The sequence below is a fragment of the Arvicanthis niloticus genome, chromosome 5 (assembly GCF_011762505.2).
Source record: "Arvicanthis niloticus isolate mArvNil1 chromosome 5, mArvNil1.pat.X, whole genome shotgun sequence".
Classification (NCBI taxonomy): Eukaryota; Metazoa; Chordata; class Mammalia; order Rodentia; family Muridae; genus Arvicanthis; species Arvicanthis niloticus.
Window position 1 is genome coordinate 35940476 of NC_047662.1, and position 15398 is coordinate 35955873.

The window sequence follows — 15398 nt, forward strand, 5'->3', positions numbered from 1 at the left end:
CACCCCCATTATTAACAACTACCTGTAACTCTAGTTCCAGAGCATCTGATGCCCTCTTCTGGATCTCAGGAGCAACCATGCATGTGTGTAATAACATACCTATATGCAGATGAACAACCATAAACACACAATAAAAATCAATCTTTAAAAGGAGGTGGGGGTGTGAGGCAGGAATGATGGTCCAGTGGGTAGCGCTCCTCACCAGCCCTGATGGATTAAGTTCTATTCTGGGACCCACAGGGTAGAAGGGGAGAAAACTTCTTCCTACAAGTTGTCCTCTGACCTCCGCACCTCTGACTGTGGTGTGCATGCATGTCACATGAACAAATACCTAAATGTAGTTGTATGTTTTTAAAAACACAGTGAAACAAAAGGCTCTGTGCCATCCACAAACCTTGTGCCCAGAAAGAACAATCTGTGCCCATCCCCCCTCCTCGTGTGAGTTGTGAGTTGTTCACACGGGACTCACGTGTGCTCAGTTGTGCTCCACTGTGGAGCTACATCCCCAACAAAGTTATAGGAAAGGTTTTAAAGTCATCAGCAGAGGAGACATCCTAGGTACAGGAAGGAATCAGAATGATGCCAGAGTTACCAGCAGAAGCAAAGGGGAGACTCGATCTATGGGAAGAATTTCCAGGACACAGCTACAGATGCCACTACAGAACAAGCCTCAGTAAAACAGCAGTAAATGGAGAAAGGAGTTGTTTCATAAAGATGAGGAGCAGTGGAAGGGAACCCCCAAGGCAGCATTGTCACGAGCCCCACCTGAAGGAGAAAGAGGTTCAGCTCTCCAGGGAGAAGGGGTTAGTTAGATGGGGGTTGGACATTTAGAAAAAAAAAAAAAAAAAAAAAAAAAAAAAAAAAAAACTACTGCTACATATGGAACATTGGCGGGGTAAATCACTGCAGATAATTAGAACTAAATGATTGAGAAGAAATGGCTGTGATTGACTCTAGGTAAAAACCAAGCCGTAAGGAAAGAAAATGTAATAGTATTTTATTGCTTGACCAAAGAGTTTATTTACTTGGTCAATAATGTAAACACTATTGATTTAACTGTAAATTGTGGGAAATTATATTGTGAGGATAAGGAGGAGGAAAGGGAGGGTTGGAATACTTCAAGAGAACTAATTCCTCAGCTGCCAGAATAATAAATAATAAATTTTGTCCAAAATTGATAAATCAAGTAATAGTAGTCTATCAGTTTGCTGAGGCTACCATGACAAAGAACCACAGATTGTGTGGCTTAAACAACAGGAATGGTGCTGGAGCCATGCCTCAGAGGTGACTCACTGACTGCTCTTGCAGAGAACCCAGGTTCCTAGCATCCACATTGGCTCAACCATCTGTAACTCCAGTTCCAGGGTGTCCAGCGCCCTCTTCTGGCTTTGACGGGCACTGCATACTCACAGCAGACACACACATCTTTAAAAGAAAAAGCAGAGCTGGGCAGTGGTGGCGCACGCCTTTAATCCCAGCACTTGGGAGGCAGAGGCAGGTGGATTTCTGAGTTCGAGGCCAGCCTGGTCTACAGAGTGAGTTCCAGGACCAGAGAAACCCTGTCTCAAAAAACAAAAGAAAAAAGAAAAAAAAAAAAGCAGAAATGTATTCCCTCCCAGGTTTGCAGGTTGAAAACACATATCAGAGCCCTTGAGGGCAGCTGGCTGCTGGGCTTCTCTGTTTCCATTATAAATGGCATCTTTCCCTGTATCTTTGTTTTGACTTTCAATATCTTAACATCTTCCAATATTTTTTAATTTTAAAACATACACGATTATCATTGGGGAGTGTAGTGTCCATATGCCATGGTGCATATGTTTTTAGAGAACAACTTGCAAGAGGACCTGGAGGTTCCCTTGCACTGGCCCTGCCCAGGGGCCACTCTAAGGGTCCCCAGCCCATCAGCAACTGGTCAAATAACAACTCTCGTGGCTGTGGCCTCAGGGACCCTCATGCTTCCACCAACCATTTCAATGTCCCATGGTCCTTTCACCATGCTAAAGGTAGGCCGGTCTTGAACTCACAGACATTTGCCTGCCTCTGCCTCTTAAGTGATGGAATCAAAGATGTGCACCACCACACCCAGCCCTGACCTCTTCTGGTAAAAAAATATCTTCGTGTTAAACAAAGTTGCACCTCAATGACTCCACTTAATTCCAGTTGCTGTTTTAAAGATCCTGTCAGGGCCTAAAAGATAGTTGGCAAAGGGTTTGCCTGGCAACCATGAAGACCAGAGTTCAAGCCCTAGTATCCACACTGAAGGAGGAGAGGAGGAGGAGCAAGCCATTCCGGACTCGCTGCCAAGAATGAGATATTGACAGGGCCCTGCTATCAGACTTTTATTAGGAGCTGGTAGATAATCTGAGCCATGCTGCCATTCTTGGAATCCAGCAGAGGCAAATGGACCCCTGATGCCAATCAACCAGGAAGCCTGCCTAGTTGGTGAGGCCCAGGAGAGTGAGAGACCCTGTTTCAAAAAACAAGGAACGGGGCTGGAGAGATGGCTCAGCAGCTAAGAGCACTGATTGCTCTTCCAGAGGTCCTGAGTTCAATTCCCAGCAACCACATGGTGGCTCATAACCATCTGTAATGGAATCCGATGCCCTCTTCTGGTGTCTGAAGATAGTGACAGTGTACTCATATGAATATAATAAATAAATAAATATTTAAAAAGCAAAACAAGGAACAACATCTGAGGTTAACCTCGCCTACAGACATGCTGCATACTGGCCTGCACTTGAGTATACACACAGACCCGACCTCAAAGTGTAGTCGTATTCTAAGGTACTGGGGATTTGAGATTTCTTTTTTTTTTTTTTCCATGAAACTCGGGCAGAGTCTCACAGGGAGAGCGGGATTGGGGGGGTGGGGGAGGAGAGCAAAGGGCACGGCACGGGCCCGCCCTCTGCAGGCGGCTACCTTAGCCACTGTGCCACCGCTGGCTTGCTGTGGATTTGAGATTTCAACTTATGAAATTGAGGGAAATACAGTCCAGCCCATAACAAGTTGTATGAGCATTTGTTATTTGGAAATGTGGAAATAAAGTAAGTTTCCTGTGGCCAGAGGCAGAAAAGAGGCTCAGGGCTAGGCCAGTCTTGATGCCAAACCTCATGCTCCTCCCTGAGGAGTGACTCCAGGACCCTGGGGAGGCAGCATGCACTCCTGCCTCCCATGGCACCTTGTAGGGAGCACGGTCATTCTCCGAACATTTAAGAGTTAAAACTAGGTGTAGTGGGCACAAGCCTCTGCCTCCCTAGTGCTGGGGTTAAAGGCGAGTGTCACCACTGCCCAGCTGGCCCTCATTTTCTTAATGCCAGTTTGGCTGTTGAAGGTGTCTACAGCCTGTGGCCATTATTTTTATGTCTCTGATTGCAATAGTTTGCCATAATCAATGGCATTCCATGAAAGTTTAGTCATTTTTTGTGTTTAGGCTGGTCCATGCCTGTCCTGTCCCCCCACCCTGGCCCCCAGCTCTAGAAGCTGATTGAACTTTGTGATGTCTTCTTGAAGCTGTGTGGGTACCCTTTCCAGGAGCACAGACCCAGTGTCCTCTGGGGAGTAGTGGAGTTTGGTATGTCTGTACGTCTGTCTCGGTGTGCATGTACGTCTGTCACAGCATGCCTTAGATTATCACTTCCTAATAAAAGTCTGATAGCAGGGCCCCATCAATATCTCAAATACATGTGAGGAAACGTTAATTTAGAATCAATTTTAAGATGTTTCAGACTGTAAAGTCCTTTTAACTAGATCTCTGGCGAAGATGTAGGAGCACTTTATGGGACTGTAAATTTCATGTTGAACCGTCTCTGTGAAATACACATCTCCCTACACACAAGCTGTTCCTCCATATCAATCATGGCCACTGCAAGTAATGTTTCACAAATATTCTGTAAATCACAGAAAACCCCATGATAATGTGAAATATGACTTTCACTTGTCTGTTAGACAAAAGAATCGCACGTGCCTTTATCCCATCAGCACTAACATTTGTTATGGATAATAACACTTTCAATCACAACTATTTTTGGGAAACGGGTTTATTTTAAGCCTCCCCTCCCCCCTACCAAAAACACTCTCCCAAGGACACAGGCTCCTACAAACCACAGCCCATTAATCCAGCTATGAAACAGGAAGTTGTTCTTCCCCCTAACTTTACTTTGAGTTGTTTTAAAGAGTTAGAATAAAGCGCCCAGCTCCAAGGTTAAGAACTTTGCCTAAACTGATCAACCCTGGTCTCAAGACCCCAGTCTCCCATCCAGCTTGAAGAACACTCTGAGAGCCACTGAGGCTTTTAGCAAATACCTCCCCATCACCACCACCTCACCCCCACCCAGATCTTGGGTTTTCTCATTTCTGGCCTTCACAGAGATGCCAGGCACACTGGTGCTCAGCTCTAACCCAGCACTGGGTGGTTGCCGAGGCAGGTGCATTCCTGGAACTCAATGGCCAGCCAGTCCAGCCAACTGGTGAGTTCCAGGTTCAATGAAAGACTTTACCCCCCCCCCCCCAAAAAAAGGTGGCAGGAACAGGCATAGTGACACACACCTTTAATCCCAGCACTCAGGAGGCAGAGGCAGGAGGATCTCTGTGAGTTCAAGGCCAGCCTGGTCTTTATAAATGGAGTTCAAGGACAGCCAAACTCTATCTCAAAAATAAATAAATAAAACTAAATAAGACGGAAAGCAGCTAAGGAAGATACCCAATATCCACCGCTGACCTCCACATACATGTCTACAAGCATGTATGCACACTAACATACACACACACAGCTGACCTCCACATACATGTCTACAAGCATGTATGCACACTAACACACACACACACACAGCTGACCTCCACATACATGTCTACAAGCATGTATGCACACTAACACACACACACACAGCTGACCTCCACATACATGTCTACAAACATGTATGCACACACACACACACAGCTGACCTCCACATATATGTCTACAAACATGTATGCACACTAACATACACACACACACACACACACAGCTGACCTCCACATACATGTCTACAAGCATGTATGCACACTAACACACACACACACAGCTGACCTCCACATACATGTCTACAAACATGTATGCACACACACACACACAGCTGACCTCCACATATATGTCTACAAACATGTATGCACACTAACATACACACACACACACACACACAGCTGACCTCCACATACATGTCTACAAGCATGTATGCACACTAACACACACACACACAGCTGACCTCCACATACATGTCTACAAACATGTATGCACACACACACACACAGCTGACCTCCACATATATGTCTACAAACATGTATGCACACTAACATACACACACACAGGGGAAAAAAAGTTTAACTTAATTCCTGTAATCCAGCATTCATGAGATTAAAGCAAGAGGTTTATCATGAGTTCAAGGCCATCCTGGGCTACATTGCAGAACTATGTCTCAAAAGAAAGAAAGAGAAAAGAAAGGAGAGGAAAGGAAGGGAGGAAAAAAGGAAGAAATTAAAAAGGCAGACACTGTGGCATAGTGCTAATACCTGGGAAACAGAGGGCAGGCAGACCTCTAAACTCAAGGCCAACTGGCTGTACGTTTTCATTGAAATAGTATTTTTCTCTGCTTCAGCTCATGCTAACTTTGAAATTATCTTCCTCCTGCTTCAGTGTCTGGAAGTACTAGGACGGTAGGTTTATATCACTGTTGGACCAACACATTCCTTTCATTCCATTACATCCTGGCTAAAGCCTCCCTGTACAAGATCCTAGAGTGACCCACTCCACCCAGTGTTGGGATCAGCACTGCACCTTGCACATGGGAACACTGTACCTGTGAGCTACAGTCCCAACTGTCACCCAGCCACCATTCAGTCACTGAAACTCAGAGAGCCCTGCAAGCACTGCTAGAAAGCCACGCCCTCCACCCACTAGTGTGGCTTTGGCATCAGCACAAAGGCTCCCCAGCCTACAAGTGGATCTGTAGAAAAGTGCAGCCCATGAAGTTATAGGTTCATGTGGGTCTAAACATTATGGTGCCCCATTTTCTGTGCCTTGCAGTCACCCTCGGGATTCTCAGGATTGGCTGACCATGACCTCTATAAAGGAGCAGGCAGCCATCAGCCGGCTCCTGAGCTTCTTGCAAGAGTGGGACGATGCCGACAAAGTCCTCCGGACTCAGATTCTCACCACATTCATTGAAACCAATGAAGGCAAGACTGGCCCGGAGTTGGAACTGGAGTTTTCCCAGGGAGCCAGTTTGTTCCTCATCCGAGTGACCACCTGGCTCAGAATCATGTATCCTTTGCTAAATTGGTGGGGGGACATCATCAAAAGGGGGCGGGGAGTATAGTTGAGAGAGCTTTTCTCTTGATTCCAATATTTTAGAATAAAAAATATGGTGATAAAAATATCTCCAAAGTCAAGAACTCTATTGACTGCCTGTCTTTCCGACTATCTTAGTTAGGGTTTCTTTGTTGTGAAGAAACACCATGACCAAGTTAGCTCTTATAAAGGACATTTAATTGGGGCTGGCTTACAGGTTCAGAGGTTCAGAGGTTCAGTCATCATCATCAAGGCCTATTGTTTTGGCAGGAGCATGGCAGCATCCAGGCAGGCATGGTGCTGGAGGAGCTGAGAGTTCTACATCTTTTCTGAAGGCAAACAGGAGAAGACTCACCCCTCAGGCAGTTAGGAGGAGGGTATCAAAGTCACACACACACACACACACACACACACACACACTGACACACTTCCTCTAACAAGGCCACACCTACTCCAACAAGGCCCCACCTACTAATAGTGCTACTCCCTGGGCCAAGCATATTCAAACCAACACATGACTCTAAGCGTGTCCTTATTCTTAACTCTGCCTTCTGTCTCAGGAGACTTGGAAGCTAGTGCTCTGTCCATCTCAGTTGAATGTGTTTATTCTACATTTGACTCTTCCTCAGGGATTTTGTTTTCAGTCTTACATCTTTTTCATCTTCCTTATCTTCAACTTCTTTTTATCATCATTTAGTGTGTGTGTGTGTGTGTGTCTTGGCTGCATGTATGTCTGTGTACCATGTGTACCTGGTATCCTCAGAGGCCAGAAGAGGGCATCAGGTCATCTGGAACTGAAGTCACGGATGGTTGTAAGCCACCGTGTAGGTGCTGAGAATCGAACCTGGGTCCTCTCCAACTCCTACTCCTTTTTGTTTGGGGGCAAGATAGGGTCTCATGTCGCCTGGGACAGCCTCAAAGACTATGTTGCCAAAGATGTTTGACCTCTTTGCCTCCACCTCCCACGTGCTGGGACACAGAAATCCATCTCCACACCTGGCATTTACTCTAAAAAGGAAAATCCTAGCATCCCTGCTGAGCTCACCAATCCTTCCCTCTCACACTGGAACTTGCTGAAAAGGTCACTGTGTATCCCCGTCTCCCCTTCCACTGCCTCCCCTGCTCACTGCAGTCTCTGCTCACCCAGTTCCACCAGTGCGGTCTTTCCAAGGTTCCCAGTGGTTTCCTCACTGCAAAGCTGGGTGGCCACACCCTCATTCCTTACACATGCCCTCTTGATGACATTGTCAGTTAGTCCTTCCTGCCTCTCCATGCACTTCCTAGACTCCTGGGTTGCGGCTGTCCTGTCTCCTCTCCTCTTTCCTCTGGCCGATCCTTCTCTGGCTCTCCTTCCCATCACTCTTGGCATTTCTTGAGCCTCCGTCCCCCTGCCTTTTCTCTGCTCACTCACTCAGTTTCTCCCTGAATAATCAAATCCATTCTTATGATGCCAACATCACTCCAGCCGGAAGAGTCTCCAATTTCCTTCTGGAATCTGAGCTCTTTACCGAAAGACATCCAACTACTGGCTCTACTCGTGCCTCAGGTAGACTCACATTTCTGGTTTATGAAAAAAAAAAAAAAAACTAGGTAAACGGGAAGAGAACACACACACAAAAAAAGGAACAACTTCGGTTAAGAGCATTGGCTGCTTCGCTACCTCTAGAGGTCCTGAGTTCAATTCCCAGCAATCACGTGGTGGCTCACAACCGTCTCTAATGGGATCTGATGCCTTCTTCTGGTGTGTCAGTACACATGCAGACAGAGCACTCATATATGTAATACATAAACAAATAAATCTTTAAAAAAACAAACAAACAAACAAAACCCTTATTTGGGACAAGTTTGCAGTTCCTGTGTTATTTAGGGTCCTGGAGGCAGAACAGGACTGAAGACAATTTAGTTACCGTGGCTGAGGGTGAGTGGATCAAACCTGTTTGTGTTTTCTGTGAGGAACATATTGCTTTTACTCCTGGTGGATTTACTTCAGACCTTCCCTTCCCCCTTCCCCTGGCTAGAACCAGGACCTTAACGCAAGCCAAGCAAGCTGGCCTTGAACTTGCTCTATGGCCAAGTGTTAGGGTTTCTATGGGTGTGATAAAACCACCAAAGCAACTTGCAAGGAAAGAGTTTATCTCACTTTATTCCATCATCCAATTCATCAAGGCAGGAACCCAGCGACAGGAACTGAAGCAGAAGCCGTGGGTTAACACTGCTTACAGACTTACTCCATGGCTTGCTCAACCGATCTTCTCATGCCATCTGGGAACACCAGCCCCGCAGTGGCACCTCCCACAGTGAGCTGGGCCCTACAGGCCAATCCAATGGAGGCATTTTCGCTATTAAAATTTCTTCTTTCCAAGTGACCATAAACATGTCAAGTTGACATAAAAACTAGCCAGCACACCAACAATGACCTCGAACTCCTGATCTTCCTGCCTTGCCCTTCTGAGTGCTGGCACTGAAGGTGTGAGCCCTCTCCCCCTGTCCTCTCAAGCACCCTGGTGACTCAGACCAGGTGTTCACTGGCATTTGCAGAAACTTGGTGACTCAGTGGTAGAGCCTTTATGCCTGAGAAACAGGAGAGCTTGGATGGCTTCTGACCCACATCTAACAGTGACCTCAATTATCAGCAGCCACTTTGCTGTCAAGTCTAGACTCCGTTTTTTGTTTGTCTCAGCATTTCCTGTGACCACCTGTGAGGTGAGGGAGGTACACGCTCTAAGACCAATTCCATTTAAAACTGATATTTGATTGTGAACTTTATCTTAACTTTTTTTTGTCTCGGAGTTTTGTTTTGAGACAAGGTCTTCCTACATCATTCTATATATCACTGTGTCTGGCCTAGAACTCATTACGTAGCCCAGGCTGGCTTATATAGATCTTCCTGATGTAGCCCAGGCTGGCTTATACAGCTCTTCCTGCCTCTGCCACCTAGTGCTGGGATTGAAGATGTAAGCCACCACACTTGGCTTTAATGTCAATATTTTGAGTTTAACATTGAAGTAGGATCTGATGAGGTTGAAGGAAGGAAGGAGGGAAGAAAGGAGGGGAGGGAGGGAGGAAGGAAGGCAGGCAGGCAGGCAGGCAGGCAAGCTAGGTATGCCGGAAAGTGTCTATAGTCCTGGAACTTGGAAAATGGAAGCAGGATGGATGGTCAGGAATTCAGGGTCATCTTCAGCCATGTGCCAATCTCAAGAGCTCATCTCCATGAGATGCTGTCTATCTGAAAAGAGGAAAAGAACAAAAAGAGAGAAAAGAAGTCCAATGGATTTGATTAGGGAATTGGTTTTGTGCCCTTTTAAGTTTCTGAGCTAAAGCAAGTGTGTCCACCCTTGCCTTGCTTCGGTTCAGTCCTTCTACAGCAGCCGCTACCCCTCCCAGGCTACCCTCAAACATGTGCTCCTCCTGTCTCAGCCTCCCAGGGGCTGGGGCTTCAGGGATGCACTGTTACTCTGCCCACTGTCCCTCAGAGACACTCTGCTCCTCATCCTCCAGTTAATGTGTCTGTCTGTCTGCTGCAGGGCCTGTCTGACCCATCCCATGCTTCCAGAGAGTATGTGCTCTGCTCTCTTGTGTTCAGTGCATTTAATACGTGGGGGGGGGGGGGGGGGAGAGGACATCGTTCCTTCTCCTTATGCCGTGTTCTGCCAGCCAGTGCTAACAGGCTGCCTCTGTGAACCATGCTGTTCGTCCACAGTTCAGAGACCCTGTTTCTAACCTAGAATCATCCATCCCTTACCTTCTTTGTGATCCGGCCATTAGGAGTAGCCCACCCCCCCCCCCCCGAGTCTTCCCGTTACTCACTCGAGGAAAACAAACCACATGACATCATTATGTTGTGTGAAACTGACCACATGATCCCAAACTTTTTGTCAGTTTTGAACTTCTAGAACAGATCAATACAATCAATGATTTATACAATGATGGCGACACTGTGGCCGCCATGTTCTGTGTCTTTTAATGCTCCAGGCCCTGCGTCCTGCACCATTCATATGTTATGTTCTCTGATAGTCTGATAGGTGATTTCTAAGATCATTGATAAGAAAAATGAGCCTTGGAAGACTGAGTAGAGCAGGCTATGGTGGTGCATGCCTGCCATCCCAGCATTCAGGATGCCAAAGGAGGAGCATCTTAAGTTCCAGGCTAGCCTGGGCTACATAGCGAGACCCTCTCAAAAAAGAAGGGAGGGGGGAGAGAAGATGAAAGGAAGGAAAAAGAGAGGGAAGGGGGAGAAAGGGGAAAGGAGAAGAGGAGAGAAGGGGAGGAAGGGGGGGAAAAAAAGAAAAGCGTGTATCGTAAGTGACTGAAATGAAGACTAGCCTGTGACGGGGGAAAAGAAGTTGACGGATGCTGGTCAGCCTAGCTAGCAACTTAAGAAAAAGAGACGGGAACGGGGCAGAGATTGGGACTAGAGAGGGGCAATATAGAGATAAAGAGATTGTCCTGTGGGCTGACTGGCCCCTGGCTTGATGGCAACAGGCAGGAGAGCCTGGCTCCAGAGCAAACACTGGTTTTGCACTAAAGAGCCTTTCCTAATGAGCCAATCTGTCTCTCTTTCTATTGGCATCCTGGGAACTGGGGTGCAGCAGAGATAATTTGCCTCACCCCACTCCCCAACAAAGCACCATTACCTCCCACACATTACATTAGGCTTTCTCAGTCCTGGAGGCTCTCAGTCATCCTCATGGTCTGCAATAATTCCAGCTAATTTCTTAAGTGTTCCGAGAGCCTGTGATGTGTTATGAGCCTAGTAATTGTTGACTGGTTCCCTTTCTGCTGCGGCTTGATTTCATACCTTGTATTTGAGCCGAAGCGTGCTCAGGATGCTTTATTGCGGTGAGGCTTTTTGCAAAGGCTTGCATTAAAAAAATAACATTAAATACTGAGGTTGTTTTAAATCAGAGTTTAATTTTTCCTCCATTTCCTGTTATTCTTATTAGGAAGCCATGCAATTCTTCACAGGGATAGTGACCTCCAGTGTAAAATTTTGAGCAAGTACAGAATGGAGAATTAATGTTAAAGCTAATTCTTTTATTGTTGTTGGTTTGTTTTTTGAGACAGGATTTTTTAGTGTAATGGCCCTGACTGTCCTGGAACTCACTTTGTAGACCAGGCTAGCCTTGAACTCACAGAGATCCACCTGCCTCTGCCTCCAGAGTGCTGGGATTAAAGGCATGCACCACCAGGCCCAGATGAAGCTAATTTTTTGTAGAGAAGTCTAGGAATAAGGCCCAAAATAATGAGTTATGCAGAGACCCAAACTATGCATGGCCCGAGAGGCTGTCAGTTCTCTTCACGTACTTGGGTGTGTGGGAGCCTCTGTGCTCCCTACAGAGTTTGCAGAGCCCAGACACATGGACTGCCCTGGAAAGACTTCTTAGAGAGCAGGGGAGGAGGTAACAACACACAGACACACACACACACACACACACACACACACAGAAAGAGAGAAAGAGAGAGACATACATACACACACACACACACACACACTGCCCTCATGGCCAGGGTTCCTCTCAGGGTGAAGGGCACAGGTCACCACACTGTCACCCTGGCCCTTGGCAGTACTAGGGCTCAGTCTAAATGGGAAACCACCTGGAAGTGCTCTTTAACACTGCCACAGCTACATGACTGGCTTGGATTTAGAAAAGATCCTGAGGTCCATTGGTATCTTCCTATCTGCTGTGAGCAGGTAAGTCCAATCCCAGAGAGACTCTGGGTCTCAGCTGTCAGGTCAGCTCATGGTGTCCTTGGTATTCAGGCCACTTGGGGCCATGGCTCTAGGTGCCAGTGAGTATATCAAAGCCCTGGGAGTGGCAAGGCGACTGGGACTCTGCTCTAGTTGAGCCTCCATCCCATTGGCCACTGACCCTTCACTAGTCAGCACTATGTTGGTTGAGAGTCATAAAAAATTAAAATATAAATATAAAAATACATTTTTACTAGACTTGGGAAAGGGCAATTTATTGGCTCACTTAGCTGAAAAGGCCCAGAGGGTGGATACATAGATTTCAGGCCTGATCAGACCCAGGGGTTTTATGACTGTCACCGGTGTTTGGTCTCTCTATTCCTCTTTTCCTCCTTTCCTCAGTCAGTCCCTGTATTCAGAGGCTCCTGTGTGCTGGGGTCCTCAGGTCCTCCAGAAACCATCCTTAGAGCTCAGTCACACCAGGAGAGAGTGTCTGTCCCCATGGGCTCCTCTCTGAACCAGCATAGGTCACCTACCTGACCTAAAGTGGCCTTCTGCAGTCAAAAGGATGACAACCTTGGCACATGCTTGTCCCACCAAGTGCACATGGTTCTCAAGTGAAGGATTCACCAAGGGACAGTTAAAGTGCCAAGTTATGGAAAGAAGGAGACTGGAAAGAAAGGAAGGGGAAAGGGAGAGGAGAGGAAGGGAAGGGAGAGGAGAGGGGAGGGAGTGGAGCTAGCCAGCTGTGGGGGCTCACACTTGTAATCCCAGTAGTCAGGAAGCAGAGGTAAGAGACCACTGCAAGGTCAAAGCCAGCCTGATCCATACAGCAGTGCTAGTCTACATAACGAGACCCTGTCCAAAAACAGAAAAGGCGGGACACAGAGACTAGAGTAGACAAAAACAAGAATGTCTGCTGAACTTGGTTCCAGTGTTTTCTTGGCTGGGCACAGCAGCACCTGCCTGTAACCTCAGTGTCTCAGAAGCTGAGGCAGGATAGCAAGTTCAAAGCAATGTGGTGAGATGTAATCTAAACATATATATGTATGTGTGTATTATATTAATATATTACATATTTAATATATTTAAATATATATTAAAAATTTTAAATCCACACAATTTTGTCTCTATCTGTGGATATCTCCTGAGTTGGAGGCAAGTGTGTAAAGACTGTACCTTGGCCTTGGCTGCCTTCGGTTCTGTGCTAAGGACTCCTCAAGTGTCTTTTCTGTGTGGTTTCCCCCCTGGACAGCAATCGGTACCTGATAGAATTTCTTGAGATTGGAGGTGTCCTAACACTCTTGGAAATACTTGGTCTAGAGAAGATCAAGGAAGAGGACAAAAAGGAATCCATCAAACTACTTCAGATTATTGCAAATACTGGCAGGAAGTACAAGGAGCTCATCTGTGAAAGCTACGGTAGGTCCTGGGTGTGCCAGCCTGTGGATATATCCCTAGATGGACATATCCCTCGGTAGACATATCCCTCAGTGGACATATCCCTCGGTGTATATATCCCTCAGTGGACATGCCCCTCGGTGGACATATCCCTCAGTGGACATACCCCTCGGTGGACATATCCCTTGGTCAGCTGCTCTGTCCACATCACAACCACAAGACCAGATTTACGACTTCCCTGTTATTTGCTCATAGAAAGATAGTTTCAGAAATATTTTTCTTTTAGTTTACTTATTATGGCATGCTTGTACGTGTCTGTGTGTGTGAGTGTGTTGCAGAGACCAGAAGAGGGTGCTGGATGTCCCCCTCTTTCACTCTTCTCTCTTTTAAGCAGGGTTTCTCCCTAAAACTGGGGATTGAGTTTTCTTGGCTAGGCTAGAAGCTGCCAAGCCCCAGGAATCTCCCTGTCTCCACCCACCTTGGAACTGGGGTTACAGGCATATGAAGGATGCCCAGAATGTCACAAGGGTGCTCGCATCTCAGTGCTGAGATGTGAACTCAGATCCTCAGGATTATGTAGCAAGTACTCTTAACCACTGAGCCATCTCCCTGGCCCATGGAGCCCAGACTGGACTCATACTATCTGTATAGTGTCTTAGTTACTTTTCTGTTGCTGTTTATCAGAGCCATGACCAAGGCAAATTATACACCAGGCTTTATTTTGGGCTTATGGTTCCTGAGGGCTAAGAGTCCATCATGGTGGGGAAGGTGGCTGCAAGCAACAGATGTGTTGGCTGTAGCAGCAGAACTCACATCTTAAGCCATAAACAGTAAGCAGATAGATCTAATTTGAAACAGCCAGTCTTTTGAACCCTCAAAATCAGATTTGTGGTGTATCTCAGTGACACACAACTAGCAAGGAGTTAGTTTTATTAGCTATTGCCACATCTCATTAATCGTCCTCCAAACAGGTAGGGGCCAAATGCTGAAATGTCGGAGCCTTGTGGAGGATCTCATTCAATCCACCACAGTAACCCAGGTTGGCCTTGAACTTCTGATCTTGCCTCCAGCTCCTGAGAGCTAGGATTATAAACTCAACACCACACTTGGTTTGTTCAGTACTGAGCATCAACCCCAGGGTGTGGAGAATGCTAAGCAAGTACTCTACCAACCAAACTACAACCACAGTCCTCCTGTGTGCGTGTGCATGTGTGTGTGCACACGCATGTGTGGGTATGCATGTGTGTGCACGTGTGTGTGTTCATGTGTGTATGCATATGTGTGTGCACATGTTGTGCATATGTGTGTTCGTGTGTGTTCGTATACATGTGTGCATGCATATGTCTACATGTGTGTGTGCATGTGTGCGTGTGTGTGCGTGTTGTGCATATATGTGAGTGCACGTGTGTATGCATGTGTGTGCATGTATGCAAATGTGTGTATGTGTATATGCATATGTGTGTGTTGTGCATATGTGTGTGTGTTTGTGTGCATGCGTGTGTGTATGCATATGTGTATGTGTTGTGCATATGTGTGTACGTGTGTGTGTGTGTGTGTGTGTGTGTGCTTTTTCTCTATGGAGCCTTGGCTATCCTGGAACTGGAACACTCTCTGTAGACCAGACAGACCTCAAGCTCAGAGATCCGCCTGCCTCTGCTTTCCAAGTGCTGGAGTTAAAGGTGTGTGCCACCATGCCCATCCTTTGACCCTCCATTTTAAATGTATCCTTTTCCACACACGTATAACAAGCTTTTATTAACTATTACCTAAAATTCTATGAAAAATCATTATGACTAATGTTAGCAACAAAACTGAGATAAAATTATTGACTGCCAAGGGACTGGAGATGGCTCAGCACTAACTGATCTTGCAAATGACTCTGGTTCCATTCCTAGCACCCACATGGTGGCTCACAACTGGAATTCCAATTCCAGGAGATCCAATAGTCGCTCTGGTCTTAGTGGACACCAAGTGCACATGTGATGT

At 46.5% G+C, this 15398-nt stretch overlaps 1 protein-coding gene across 2 annotated transcripts in view; it reads left to right on the forward strand.

The window, feature by feature from the left end:
* Nucleotides 1-15398, forward strand: part of Armh1 (armadillo like helical domain containing 1) — a 40611-nt gene that overhangs the window by 8041 nt on the left and 17172 nt on the right. For both annotated transcript variants that reach the window (XM_076934362.1, XM_076934363.1), the window contains exons 2-4: nt 6059-6295; nt 11946-12014; nt 13267-13433. In XM_076934362.1, coding sequence (XP_076790477.1) covers nt 6090-6295; nt 11946-12014; nt 13267-13433 — 442 coding nt within the window. In that variant the 5' untranslated portion in view covers nt 6059-6089. The remainder of the gene's footprint in view (nt 1-6058; nt 6296-11945; nt 12015-13266; nt 13434-15398) is intronic.